The 15,840-nt window shown below is 40.1% G+C and overlaps 1 protein-coding gene across 1 annotated transcript in view; it reads left to right on the top strand.

The window, feature by feature from the left end:
• The window catches only part of LOC119889197 (complexin-2), a 44,388-nt gene that overhangs the window by 15,295 nt on the left and 13,253 nt on the right, over positions 1-15,840 (top strand). The window contains exon 2 of the mRNA XM_038700112.1: positions 4,088-4,270. Within this exon, the coding sequence (XP_038556040.1) occupies positions 4,240-4,270 (31 nt within the window). The 5' untranslated portion in view covers positions 4,088-4,239. The remainder of the gene's footprint in view (positions 1-4,087; positions 4,271-15,840) is intronic.

The following is a 15,840-nucleotide window of genomic DNA, read 5'->3' as shown; positions in this document are numbered from 1 at the left end:
ATTATGAAATTAAAAAAAGAAGAAGAAGAAAGGGTGGTGGAGGATGGAAGAAAAATGATTGGGTGCTGAGGGTGGGAGATGAGGGAGGGGGGTGCCCTTGGGTGCTGTTGTCAGTGTCTGTATGGTATATTTGGCCCTGTGTGAAAGGAAGGGTTATGTAATGTTTTAAAGCCCCTCCACTATCGCCAGAATGGAAAAATTCAGTATGTTGGAGAGCTGCTACAGCTTCCAGTCCACCACTAACCGCCCACTGATAAGCTCTTACATAACGAGCCATCGTTCAGTCCTCTGGTTTGTGATGAGGATGCAAACGGAGGCAGGTAGATTGACGCTCCTCTGTTTCACACGATAACACCGTGATGGATGTCTTTCTCAGATGAAGGATTTTCTAAGTAATGTGTGTTCTGTCGTGTCGTGTTGGAGAGGCTGCAGTTTGCAGGTACAGGGTGATGGGGAAGACGGCAGCGGAGCAGAGAGATTACCAGTTTGAGTTGCACTAATTTAAATATGTTACACACATTTCTTAGGAATCTTTCAAAAAAAAAAATAAAATAAATAAAAGATGTTTAAATATCATCGGTGGAGCAGAAATATCACTGGTGGCTCACAGTGACCTATGAATCAAGAAAGTATCACTGACAGTTCATTGAATTTTATTGTGCCGAATATGCTCAGTATACCCAGTTAAATAAGTATATCCATAATCTATGCATACACTCCACAGTGAAACACAATAAACATACATATGAAGATTTTTAGTGGTAGTCACTAAAAATAAGGAATGAATCAATTATGAATAACCAGCCTTCCCCCCCAAGATTCAACAGTTTGCTCTAAACAGCATTTTGTTGTATATTTTGATACTATTGTCAACTAAAAAAAACAACATAACCTCACTCAGATTTTATGTTCATATCAAATATTTGTTAGTTTCCTCATAAAGACAACTGTTTACTGTAGTTTACAATAAGCAGGCTTTCTTTAATTGAATAAATACGGATTAATAAGAACTTTTGTAGGGGATCTGGTTACATAAATGCAGTAGGTGTACAGGGGTATGGTGTGTGTGTTTTGGGGTGTTGTAGTGTGTGCTTGCATTGGAAATGGAGAGAGAAAGGGAGAGAAACCAGCAATAAAAACAGGGAGGAAGAGGACAAACATGTGAAAAAGATCATTGGTGACAAGGAGATGATGGCAATAAGCAAAGCCATTGAAAGAGACAGACAAAAACAGAAACCGGTGATAAAGAGAGAGAGAGAGAGTCTAGTGAGGTAAAAAGACAGAAAGTGCAGTTAGAGGAAAGTGAAATGATGTTTGGAAAAAGGGCAGAAACAAGTGATATTGTCAGCATTTCCTATTATTACAACAAATTAAGAGTTTTTCAGGTTGTTTCAAACAAACTGGAAACAAAATAAGTCTTGTTGTTGTGCGCCATAGGAGAGCAACCAGAAAACAGATTACAGTTTAGAACAACAAGTCTAACATGCAAGCTGCATCACTGCTGGGGCACAGTGATCACAGATCGTTTATTTTCACTGATTATGACTTTAATGTCAAGGTTAGGAACTGAATACCCTCAATACACAAGTGTGCGTGTGTCCCTTTCTTCCAGATGCCTTTGACTGAGGGCAGCATCTTTCCTTAATTCCATTAGCGTGACCTTGAGTCTGTTTCAGTAACCGTAAGAGAAATGTTCTGCTGCCAGACCACAAACACTAAAGGCCACACACACACTCACACACACACACACACACACACACACACTGTTTAACCCAGCTATGCTGCTCGCCTCTCTTTACTGGATGATGTTTTGATGTAAGGTTAAACGCTCAAAAAGTTCATTTGCAAAATAAGATGCACCAACAAATACAGCAACAAAATACAATGCTAAATAAAAGCATGTCTCTAAATGCAAAAATTAGAACAAGACGACACAAACACAAACCCAACATGATGATAAGATGTGCTTGATTTTAGCCAGCAGGCTCCTCTTTTCTTTCAGTTTTCACTTTAGCTATTCTTCTTTTGTTATTCAACAGTTTCATATATGTTCCTTTGTTCAGCCACACTAATTGTTTAAAAACAGAACGTAGTATACAATGAGTAGAATAGCTGAACCGTGGCTGGTTGTGACCTCTGACCTTGCTGAGTGAACTCTCATGTGTAGGAGGGCTTGATGTTTTCAAAGAGTCAGAAAATGTACTTTTAACCTGTAAACCTGCAAAGTTTTAAACAGACATACCTTTCACTTGAAGAAATTTAAGAAACCAACTTTTGACCAAAATATAAGTTTACCTTACTACTAGCCACGATTGATTTTTGCTTTTTCTTTTATTTATTTTCCAAAAGCATGGATTTACCTTGCAACCCAACATTCTTTCATCTACTTTTGGCTATATACCTGACCTGAGTGCATCTATACATCCTCATTTAGTAATGACTTAATCTATAAAATTATTCAATTTGTGTCATCCTTTTTTTTTTTGATGTTTTTTGGACATCTTACTCTCCTCACACAAGGTTAAGTGTGCAGCATTTGTGCCTCTCGTATTGTGTATCAGAATATATTGGCATTTTTGTTAATTAAATCTTTGTGTGTGTGCATGTATGGAAATGAGGCTCTTCACCCCCTGAAGCGCTCGGTCACAGTTACAAATGGATTGTCATCCCGCTCGCCTCATCTCCCCTGTTGCCTCCCAGAATAAGCTGTGCAGCTCAATCTGCCGTCCCATCCCATCTCATCCCGGCTCTATTCAGCCCCGGCAAATATTGGTGGAGCGAAATGACACCAGGCACTCGGCAAGGGGAGCAGGAGGGATCTGTTTCGAAATGGAAATGGGGTTCTGGTTCACCGGGCGTAATAATGTGGAGGATTTCATCTTGGTTGACATTGGTGCAGATGATCAATTGATCAAATACATACAGGGGCAACAGTGTGTATACAGAAACACAATACAGGGACAACAGGGCATCATATTCGACATAAGCCAATGAGCAACCAGGCTCAACCATGGCTGAGTGAAGGCAGCTTCATTTCCCCTAATGGCCAAGTGTATTAAATGGCAGCCACCATACGGTATAGTTGTCTGATGCATACAGACATCTTCCAACCAACCAGTATTCATTAGAGCCAGCAGCAAGGACAAAAGTCCTCATCCAGTTTACCACCTCGCGACAAGAAAAATGTTTTCACTGGAACACACAACCGAGGTGAAGATACCACTAGAAAATGATCCCCTAACAGCAGTAGGGGCCTAATGTATAGCATGTTCTTGACAGGGGACAAATTGCATTTACATTTAACGTCATTCATAATACCACAAGTGTTACATTTTCCACTACGTCCTGGACCAGGAGGTGAAACTGATGATGCCTAAATCCACTTGCATTCAATGAGTCTGCACTGTAATCACATTTCAATGTCAGTGTTTTATATTCTGGGCAACAGAGCAACAGCAATTGTATTACCAACTAGGATGGAAATGCAGGAAGAAGCTTCTGAAACAGAGACAGTGGATTGTAATTGTTCATGAAAATTAATGACAAAACATGGACGTCCCTATCTTTTTCTATTTCCCTTTCTATTTCTGGGTTTTTATGTAAATAGCATGTGCGGATACAAGCTGATTTTCTCAACCTACATACGTGTTGGATCTGTGTCATGTATGAATTTTATAGATTTAAACAGCAAACAAGAGTTTAATTTAACGTGAAATATTAATGACCAGTCATCAGCAGAAAATGACTGATTTCATTGGTATTGAGTTGAAAACAGATAAGTGACTTGGAGCAAATGGCTTCAGTATTGATCTACGTGCTTCCCAGAATGGGATTCCTGCCACAGGGATAGAGAGGGATAAAATGATCTCTTTATCTGTTGTTTTAGCATCAACGTGATCCGCTGTCTCACACTCTCCAATACTTGGCCTAGTGGAGATCTATCCTTGTATTTAGTGGTTCTATTGATGTATTGGAGATGAAATTATAAGCTCAACACATAAAACGTATTAATTATTAACGTCTTAATATGTATTTAAAACTAAGGTTCCAGGGATTTTTGTTTTAATCATTTCTCATTTCGTCTCAGGTCCAGAAGAGAGTCATTGAAGACGCTCGGAGTCACGACAGAGGAAGGGGAAAGTGAGAAGTATCACGACAACCAGAGATCTCAGGCTTGGCGGCTACATGCTCAGTTCTCTTTGCTTTTGAGAAGAACAACTATACAAATCAGCAGCAACCATGGATTTTGTAATGAAACAAGCTTTAGGTGGTAAGTACTCAATTGTTGCCCCATGTTCATAACCTTAACCTTAACCTGTAAGTGCTTTTGGCGATTTTCCATATCGCCAACATGTGGGAACGATTTTCTGTTGAGATAAACTTGGCATTTAGCTTAGATTCTATAGCATTCTGTAGACTCCATTTAATGTCTTGTAGTTAATGTCTTTATACCTGCATTTGTTTTGTATTAACTTAATGTGAGAGGTGTAAATGGTCACATGACCAGACCCCAAAAACGTAACCTCCTTTGTGTCCATGTAGTTAGCAGGATTTGTCAGGAATTTTGTCGTTGATGAGATAGGGCTTGATAATCTTTGCTGATGAGCTACTGCACTTACTTAAAATATTAACATCAAATATTCTGACAAAAAAGCAATCAAAGATTAGGTGATCACGTAGGAGCCAATCACTCAAAGTAAAAAGCTGTTTGAGACGACTAATTTTAAGGACCTTTATAAAATCTTTTATGAGTTTCATGATTGTCACTTCAGACCAGACCGACATCGCATCAATACGTGCCAAGCGCCAAGACGGTGCCCCATTCCGGGATAAAGGATCTGGTATTCACTTAGCTAACAAGAAAAAAAGGATAATAACGAATGCTGTTGATTAGCAAGCTCTAAAACAAATAAACATACGAATCTAGATCTCAGGTTCCCTATCGTTTCAGTTTGAACCTCAGGTTTCATAGAACAGCCTGTACCCATCCACTGCTGACGAACATATGAGCCTCCAGAGAGCGGTACTCTCTTCATTTTGACAGCATTGTATACTTCTTTTTGATGACAATAAATATGAAATAGCTTCTAAACTTTTAAATTATGCAGACTAAGGGTTAGCGGTAGGGTTAGGGTTAGGCTAACCCTAACTGTATTAATAACCAAGGCTTTCACACTGAAATTTGCGGCATAAGATGAATGAATGAATATTCACTCTCAGCGTGATAAATCAGCCATCATTATTTAAAATGTTGGACCATATTAGTAAAGTATGTCTTAGTAATGTCTGTCTTAATTCTATTACAAGATATAATAATCGTCAGGGAAATGTGACACATTTTGCCAGTATAATTGTATTCTTTCACAAATGCATAGCCTTGCCCTGGTGTTCATTCCTACCCCAGGTGACTTGTACATCATCTCAGGTTGGACTCATTCATTAAGAGCAAAATAAAAAAGACTGTGTGAATGTTCTTATTAGTGACTGGCCCCCAGGGGCCATAGGTCAATGTCTCCTTAAATCAACCCTCTCATCTAGTTTCATCAGCTCATTGACCACCAGCCAAAATGAAATGAGATTTATTCCTTTATAGCTCAGCCTGCCCCCTCTCTCTCATCCCCCAGACGCTCTCTCATTCCCCGTCACTCTTTTATTTCTACTCCTCCCCTCTGTCATCCATCTCACACCCCTCCTTTCTCATTTCTTCCGTTCGGGTTTCATTTCATCAATTCTTCCATGCTTTATTCCCTTGCTCTCTTTACGAATCTAAATCTTTCTTCCTCCTTTACCTTATTTCTTCTTCTTTTCCTTAAAGAGAGTGTGCAAAAATTGCAGCTTGATAGCTTGCCTCTGGAACTGTGGCACCGAGTCGGGCTGGGCCCAAATTATATTCAGCCTAATTGGGTCTGGGCGTTGCTGTTCCCTCTTCTGTTTTGTATTGGGGCCAGCTGAAATTAAATTTCTGCATGCCGGGTTCAGGTAGGTGTTTTGTGGGTCTTCGATTCAGGTCCAAAGTTTTGCACCCATGAAAACCTCTACTACCTCCTTCTATTTTAGGGATTTGTGGTTGAGATAGTTATTGAGCTACTAAGGAGGGCTGCTCCTTTGTTCACATATCAGAATAAAGTGATTAACAGACACAAAAAGATGCAGTACAGTGCAAATGGGTGGAAATTGTCATGCAATAACACTCATATGCTCCTCCCAAGCTATTCAAATTAACTTAAAATGTATAGAGATGAGAGGAAAATTGAGAGTTAATGCAGTTACAAAATAGAAGTAACTGCACTGGTAAGTTTTAAAATCAACTGTCAGACAAACACGAACAGTTTTAGCATATTGTTAGCTTGTTTCAGCTAACATAGCAAAAACACTCCAACACAGAGTTCTTCGTGGCCTAAAACTAAGACCCGAACCCAGCAAGTACACGCATCTTTAAGACCCTGTACGAATAAAACTGGTACTACCAAATGTGAGACGGAAAACAGAATTTCATACTTTGCTGGTGGCTAGCTTGCCAGGCTAATCCAACGGTGACTGTACACATTTTTTTTATCTACTTGCAACACTTCACACACATGGACAGAGGTGATTGGCATAGTCATAGATAGAAAGAGAGAACTTTCTTATAAATTACATTTGGAAAAATTCACATTCAAACCTGACGTGAGGCCAGAATCCTGATACTTTGTCTGGACCTGTCAGGTCGGCATATGGTAAAAAAAAAAAGCTATATGCCAGCCCTCAAACAAAATTTGTATCACATTTGATCTCATGGCTCACTCCATCACTTCATCCATCTCTGCCCTTATCTATCCATCCATTCCTCTTTCCCTTTCATTGGTATGGGCAATGTCCCTGCTCTCCATTGCTTGATCTCTTTCTTTTTTAATCCACTCATCCATCTTTCCCACGGGCTTTTGGCAATTTACTCTCCTCCATCTTTCTCCATTCGCTTCCTCCTCCTTATAGCCATCCCTTTGTCCTTCCTGCAGAGAGGGGCACAGATAGGGTTGTTAGTTCTCTTATCTCTAAGTATCCCTCTATTCTTGCACCCCTTCACCCCTTAGCTTCCAATCATTTTCAGCACAGCAACCTACCTTTTCTTCTTCTTTCTTTCTCTCCCGCCACCCCCATTCTTTGCGTGTTGTAGGCTACAGTATAGCAGTTTGCCCCTACCTCCATCCCTCCATTCCCCCCTCGGTCCATCCGTCACAGATTGAAGTGTTGTAATTTACCTCCCATAGCGGTGCTGTCTTGTGCCGTGACCTTTTTCTCTTGGAACAGACGAGCATTCATTTCATTGGGACGCAGCTGGCCATTCACAAGTATATACAAGCAGCCACGCACACACAAAAACACACAAATCCAAAAATGAACACAAACACAGAGAACAAATTACACACACAAACACAGATGAGGTTCCAGTAGTGGTCCCGGAGGGGACGATACCATTTCGAGATTAAGTGAACCCCATCCAATGGGAGCACTGTATATACATGGGCATGTCAGGGAATCAATCAAACAACAACCCTTCAGTGTTTCTCATGCATAGAAATGGCCCAACTAAATTGAATTTGTACCAGTCAAAAATGATTTTGTATTTAATGTATATTACTCTTTTATGTTACAGGTTGGTCTATATCAGCTCCCCCAAACCCCCTCTCTCTCTAGGTATATATATATATGTATGTATATATATATAGCCTACACGTCGCAAATAATAGCCTATCAACACTATATTACTGAAGGTGCAATAAACAAAATCTGATGATCTGTTTCTATGATGACAAGCAGCCCAGTGTCCTTGTTACACCAGTGTGGACATGCCCAAAGTCACATAAGGGGTTTCACTCAATGACACTCTTGAAAGTGATGCCTTTTAAATCCGTCGCTCTCCCCTTACACACTCACTGCGCTTAAACACAGCATGCATCTGTCTTCTGTGTCTTTTCACTGCAACCCTGCACAGATACAGGGATTGGACAATGAAACTGAAACACCTGGTTTTAGACCACAATAATTTATTAGTATGGTGTAGGGCCTCCTTTTGTGGCCAATACAGCCTCAATTCGTCTTGGGAATGACATATACAAGTCCTGCACAGTGGTCAGAGGGATTTTAAGCCATTCTTCTTGCAGGATAGTGGCCAGGTCACGACATGATGCTGGTGGAGGAAAATGTTTCCTGACTCGCTCCTCCAAAACACCCCAAAGTGGCTCAATAATATTTAGATCTGGTGACTGTGCAGGCCATGGGAGATGTTCAACTTCACTTTCATGTTCATCAAACCAATCTTTCACCAGTCTTGCTGTGTGTATTGGTGCATTGTCATCCTGATACACGGCACCTCCTTCAGGATACAATGTTTGAACCATTGGATGCACATGGTCCTCCAGAATGGTTCGGTAGTCCTTGGCAGTGACGCGCCCATCTAGCACAAGTATGGGGCCAAGGGAATGCCATGATATGGCAGCCCAAACCATCACTGATCCACCCCCATGCTTCACTCTGGGCATGCAACAGTCTGGGTGGTACGCTTCTTTGGGGCTTCTCCACACCGTAACTCTCCCGGATGTGGGGAAAACAGTAAAGGCGGACTCATCAGAGAACAATACATGTTTCACATTGTCCACATCCCAAGATTTGCGCTCCTTGCACCATTGAAACCGACGTTTGGCATTGGCACGAGTGACCAAAGGTTTGGCTATAGCAGCCCGGCCGTGTATATTGACCCTGTGGAGCTCCCGACGGACAGTTTTGGTGGAAACAGGAGAGTTGAGGTGCACATTTAATTCTGCCGTGATTTGGGCAGCCGTGGTTTTATGTTTTTTGGATACAATCCGGGTTAGCACCCGAACATCCCTTTCAGACAGCTTCCTCTTGCGTCCATAGTTAATCCTGTTGGATGTGGTTCGTCCTTCTTGGTGGTATGCTGACATTACCCTGGATACCGTGGCTCTTGATACATCACAAAGACTTGCTGTCTTGGTCACAGATACGCCAGCAAGACGTGCACCAACAATTTGTCCTCTTTTGAACTCTGGTATGTCACCCATAATGTTGTGTGCATTGCAATATTTTGAGCAAAACTGTGCTCTTACCCTGCTAATTGGACCTCACAGTCTGCTCTTATTGGTTCAATGTGCAATTAATGAAGATTGGCCACCAGGCTGGTCCAATTTAGCTATGAAACCTCCCACACTAAAATGAGAGGCGTCTCAGTTTCATTGTCCAACCCCTGTAACATGAACAAAAAGAGGATCCATATGAGGATTTGTAAGAGGCCTACAGCGCAGGTGGCTCAGCCTGAGGGAGAGAGAGGGAGAGGGAAAGAGGTGTGTGAGTAGCCATTTCCCGTGAGTAACGTAGTAGTATTAATAACGTTTTTTAATTTTAAATTAAATTGACAAAGGAAAGTTTTCAATTCAGGTTTTTATTTCATGAAAAATTCCACAGAAAAACAACTGTTGCAGTTACTACACCACCATTACATTTTTCTTGTCGCGCATCCCCTCGAGGCAGCTCACGCGCCCCCAGGCAGGGGTGCGCGCACCACACTTTGGGAATCGTTGGTCTATATTATTAATGAAAGGGGAAACAGAGAAGCTTCCTTTTTATTCAAGAAAATGTTGACGTTCAAGGTTTATTCATTTCTATTGAAAAAATGGGAATTTAAACATCTCTAACTCCGTGACAACTGGACAAATCTAAATCTACTGATGAAGATCATGTGATATGATCTCAACAATATGCTATCATTATTTTTTTTATTGTTAGAAACTTCATCCTGCCTGTCAACAAATTTGACATTTTACATGTTCAGATGACCTGCTGTGCACTAAAAGTTACACCAGTAATAAAATAGAATTAATGAGTTGGATGTTTACCAATTGAACACTGTCTATATTTCCCTTGAATTAATTCAAGACAACATAGTACTTTCTAGTAAATGTCCTTTGGAAATTTGTAGGATTTGTTTTAGAAAATTAATTATTACATTATTTTGTTTACATTATTTTAAAAAGTTAAGAGGTAACATACTGATTGTTGGGGAAAAAAAGACATTTTGTGAGAGAATTAAGTCAGGAATTCGTAGCCTGACAAAAGTATGTGAATATAATTTTCTGAATAATTAAGGAGTGTTCACAGTACATTAAGATTTTCTATGTGTTGCATAAAATCTTTTGGTTCCTCAAATAAATATTGCCTCTGATGATAGAGGAGTCAGAACTGAGGGCAAAAAGGGTTCTGTAAGTCCTCACTGCTGCTCATGAAGCTTTTTAAAAAAAAAATAAAAACAGTTGTATCTGCAGATATAATATGTTATGCAGAATTTCCATTCCAGTAAAACCATTTACATACACAAAAACTATTGTAGTTTTAACATTCCCCAAATAGACCAGAATTGATTAAAATGTATTTTGGTTAGTCCTCATTAAACACCAGAAATATACATATTCTCGTTTTGTGGGAAAAAAACTGAAACTTGATTGGAATTAATGCAAAACCTCTTCACATTCAATGACTGACTATTGTGAATTTAAAAATAAAGTTGTGGGTTTTTTATCAGCACAAACACACACACACATATACACTGTAATTGTGTCTAATTTCATTTAGAAACAGGCAGTCAAACACAAACAAGAACACAACACATAGAGCATACCAGGACAAATGTGCACACAAGCCATTCACTCTGTCCAATTTAGCTGCACTCAAACTTTTATCTAATTTAGCCTGACACACACACACACACACAAGCCTCAGTAATGACATTAGATGTTGGACAACTCCGGAACACTTCATTGGTCCAGACTGAGGTATAGATTTCAGCTGCGAGCCACAGATTGTATTTACTGGTTGTTTAATTAGAAATCGGATTCATTAGAGTTTCCGTGTTGTGTTAGATTAATCAGTCCAGGACAGTGTGAAGCTCACTGTGTAGACAAGACATCAGAAGTGAATTGGATTTAATTTGCTAGTGACTTTAGGACACCCAGTGTTTCTGTGTTTGTCAGTCTAATACTTTACATTTACATTTATTCATTTAGCTGACGCTTTTATCCAAAGCGACTTACAATTGCTATCCATGTCAGAGGTTGCACGCCTGGAGCAACTAGGGGCTAAGTGTCTTGCTCAGGGACACAATGGTGGATGGGTCACATTGGAAATCGAACCCAGGTCTCCCACACCAAAGGCAAGCATCTTATCTATGCGCCATCACCCTTTTCCTCCCCCATACCATAATGACTAGTGATCCCTGACTTTCCATCAAAAGGTCATGAAGGTTGGCCAACACTTCGGGTCTTTCCAGGATAGCTATATAACTGTAATGATCAATTGATTAAGTTAATGCAGTTTTAGCAAGCAAACAGTGTCGCACCAACATCTTAAATGTTAGTGTGTAATAATGCATACTTGTAATGAAATGTGTCTCAGTGTCTCACAATGTGTTCCGTTTCTTATTTAGTGTTTTTGCTCCAACAAATCAGTATCGAGTGACGTATCTGTCCCATCGGCGTCACTTTAAGTAATCACCGAAGCTGTGGTGGAAGTCACTAGGAATAGTTCACTTAACATTTGTTAAAATAATGGAAGAAATATGGCAATTTAAGATTTTCCTTTACTGCAAGTTGATTTAAAACAACCTGTACAGCTTCCTCATCTGACGCAATCAGTCATAAATGTTGCAGGGTTGCTAACTAGCTATTTAGGAACATACCGTACCCATTCTTATTCCAGACCGGTCGGAAATGGGACATTTCCATGTTGAAATATCCGACTTCCGACCTCAAAGCGTTTCAGGTGCATGGTGGTGCGTGACGCTAAATGTAAACAATAAACATGGCTGACCGTGACAAATTTATGTTTCTTTGGAAAGTTTCTGCACAGTTAAACCCTCAGCAGTTCACTTGGTGTTAATTAAAAGGATGGCCAGTTTATTAAAAACAAGTGATAAATATACGTTGCTCGTTAACTGTGTATCCTTCTAGCTGCATCAGTTGGTAATCCTCAAAAGTCAGCAAAAGTTGTAGGCTATATTTCCAAATGTGCTCACATTCCTGGGCATTTTTAACATTTTCCTCAATAACGTTTGGGTAGAGAAGATGACTTTCAGAGATTGTTTACTGTAACCAGCTACCTAATGACATTGACAAAATATTTCTACATCAATTTAAATGCAGAACAAGTTGAACTATTTGATACTAGTATGTATTATTTTAATTGAATACTTTGCCTTTTAGTTTATTGTTTTCCATTTACACTGTGTGCTTCCATGGGAACCGCCATTGTTGTGTGACGTCATTCAGCTGCTACTCCTGAAGTTGGGGTACATATTTTTTCTCCGAGTTCACAAGAAAGGAAATCCCACTTCAAGTGGTGTTCCATAGTACTCTTTCTAGTTGGAGGACGGAAATTTCCCAGATCCGAGTTGTTTGGAACGCTGCATTAATTCTGCCTACAAACATTGGTCAACTGTTTCTGCAACCAGCTAAGTGTCAGTGAGCACAGCAATAGATGTATCTGAATCATAAATCACACATGTTGAAGCTCATACAGACATCTACTCAAAATAGCTTATTTCTAGATTACAGATCTGTTATATTGTTTGTGGATTGAGACATTTTCCCATGACATTTATATTTGGTGCCATAACAGTTTAAATGGCATCATTCTGAGCTTGACAAACCTGCTGCTCCGATACAAATATAGTGAACAACTTGACTACAACTAGCTGCCAGGAGCCTCTTTTACATGAGCATATTTTTTTCTCTCTCATGTTTAGAGCATAAAGCTACATTTAAAATCCAGAGATCAGGGTTAATTTGAATTGACAAAAATGTCAAAGGACTTTCCAGAGACAATTAATTTAGTCCTTTGCAACCCTACTGCACTGTATATGAATGAGCAAAAAGAAGGTGAAAGATGCAGGAAATTTACTTTGGTGATTAGATGTGACCTCTGAGTCTCTCTACAGCCCATGCCTTGTCCTCAGAAAGGTGCAATCAAAACATTTATTTTTTTCCCAATATGTACTCCTGCATTCTCCAGGATATCAAACGCACGAACATCTCACATTTTCTCATAAAGAAGCTCATATAAAAGATAATGTTAAGATAATCTCTGAAAGATCAGTGTGAAGTGGCCCTGACCGGGCAGGTCGAGCTGACTGTTTCATTTCCTGTGCAGCCGGGATGTTGACTAGCAGGCAGGGACGGTGCAACAATAGGAAGCCAGGACAGGTTGAATATTTGACCAGAGACTCTACACAGAGCCGCGCAGTTCATGGCACTCAAGAGCACTTCAGCAGAAGATGTGGGTTTGGGATATGGCCTCCAACCAACAACCATCCAGTGATGTAACCATGAGGTAGCCCTGCCTCCCAAAGATCTGAGTGATGTGGCACCTTTTTACGCCAGTCCATGCACTCATGTGACTTATGAGGGCGTAATTTGGCGATGGAGGTCATCCATTATTTAAATGAGCTCCATTTTTCAAAACCCTCCACCCCTAACAAATTATGCAGCAGCACTGTCATCCATCTGACTGGCTGGAAGGGGGAGTCAGTGGTCCAAGCTTTGCCTCTCTGATTTCCTCTATTTTGTGTTTGTCATTCTCCAGCTCAGACTTCCTCCTTTCTGTCCCTCCCTTTTTACTTTTCAAAGATAGTATGTTTCCATGTTTCACCAAAGAACATCTCAGCGGTTTTACGCAAAGGATATGGACTATAAAACAAGTGAATCTGTCCACCCAACCCTTGTCAGGAAGTCAAATTAGAAAAGAAAAGAAAAAGTACAAATTTCCAGAAGTATAAAAGCAAAACTCTCAGAAAGTCCAAAACAGTACAGACATAATTTATAATAAGAAAAGGGAGTTAACTTGGCATTTTTGTGAGCCACCAGTTAATGTTCACCATCTCAAACATGGAAACATTTCTTGGAGGCTGTAGATAACAGACTTACCTTCAGCTGCAAATGTCACTGCGGCTTAATTTAATTTGACAAATTCATTTCTGTCACAATTTCTCTTGGGTTTCCTTCTGCCAAAATCTTTACCTCAAGCAAATAGTTTTGCAGTTGCAAATTGCAATTTCCATTCAGTACTTTTGGTAATCCATCATAATTTTCATCAAAACCTTTACCAGCAATCTAGAGTTTTTTTCTTTATTTCTTTCTATTTTTCTCTTGCTCTTACTTTCTCATATTTCTTTTTTAATCTTTCTCCTTCACTTCCCTCCCTGCTCACCAGACAGTGGAAATCAGCCTTCCAGCAGGGAGGATGGGGTCAAAGCCACAGTGCTTCAGATATGTTTGCACTTTTAGATAAATATGACATCTTCTGGTTGAAGAAACGCCGTCTTCACTTTGTGGCCTCGGCTACTGGTTACATACAGTTATAGATACAGTTAATTTAACCTTTTTGTACCCAAGGAGGATATACTGAGCGTGCTCATTTCTGGTTGGAAAGTAACTAAGTCCTGTACATAATTGCAAATTTGAGGTACTCGTTCTTTAAGTTAAGTATTTCCATTTCATGGCACTTTATATTTTTACTCCACTACAACTCAGACTAATAAATCTGACTCTTACCATTACCAGTTACTTTAATTAAAGATTTACATACAAAACCAATCATCTGATGATGCATTGGTATGATGCATTTTATAGATTAAACTACCGAAAGTATATAAAGTAGTTACAAGAGTTTCACCTTGACTAAATACATTGAAATATTGCTTACTTGTTACTGCATTAAAAATAATAATAATAATACAGTTATTACAATTATTTCATGATAATATAATAGAGGAGATTTCTTACAATGAGCACTTTTACTTTGAGAGAGTATATTTTTCAGAATAATTTTTCTATCTTACTGTGATACTAGTAAGAGCTAACAGTACATATCACATCAATGGGGTAGATACCTAGGGAAGGAAGTAAGAGTTAACAAAAAGTGCAATCAAAACAAAAAGTGCAATCAATACAAGATCATTCTAGGGGGTAGAAGAAGAAGAGCACAGGAAGTGCATGTTAGAGGTTAGGAGTTAGAGGTGTTATAAGAGGAAGTGTTCTCAGAAGAGATGAGTTTTCAAGAGCTTCTTGAAGTCAGAGAGGGACGCCCCTGCTCTGATGGCGTGTGGTAGCTCGTTCCACCATCGTGGTGTCACAGATGAGAACAGCCGGGACTGGGATTGCTTTGTGTGAAGGGATGGCAGAGCCAAGCGGCGTTCGTTGGAGGAGCGTAGCGGGCGAGAAGGAACGTAAGTTTGTATTATGGAGTTTAGGTAGATGGGTGCAAACCCAGTAGCCACTCTGTATGCAAGCATTAGTTATTTGAATTTGATTCTGGAGGCCACGGGGAGCCAGTGGAGGTCACTGAGTAATGGAGTGACATGAGTCCTTTTGGGCTGATCAAAAACCAGACACGCTGCTGCGTTCTGAACCATTTGTAAGGGTTTCACCGCACAAGCTGGAAGACCTGCTAGGAGGGCATTGCAATAGTCGATGCGAGAGATAACCGTGGCCTGTACCAGAAGCTGGGTGGCATACTGTGTGAGGTAGGGCCTGATTTTCCTTATGTTGTATAGAGCAAAGCGGCATGACCGAGAGACAGTAGCAACATGGTCTGAAAAGGACATCTGGTCATCAATCATGACACCCAAGTTTCTCACCACCTTGGTTGGAGTGATGGTTGCGGATTCAATTTGTAGTTTGATGTTATGGTGGATAGATTGCTTGGCTGGAATGACCAAGAGTTCAGTGTTAGAGAGGTTTAGTTGAAGGTCTTCATCCATGCAGATATGTCTGATAGACAGTCCGTGATCCGCGCCAA

Source organism: Micropterus salmoides, unplaced genomic scaffold (genome assembly GCF_014851395.1).
Source record: "Micropterus salmoides isolate LMB-PRFRI ecotype aquatic unplaced genomic scaffold, ASM1485139v1 Ms_hic_scaffold_5, whole genome shotgun sequence".
Taxonomy (NCBI): domain Eukaryota; kingdom Metazoa; phylum Chordata; class Actinopteri; order Centrarchiformes; family Centrarchidae; genus Micropterus; species Micropterus salmoides.
The sequence above is the reverse complement of the archived record's forward strand: the minus strand, read 5'-3'. Positions and strand labels throughout refer to the sequence as shown.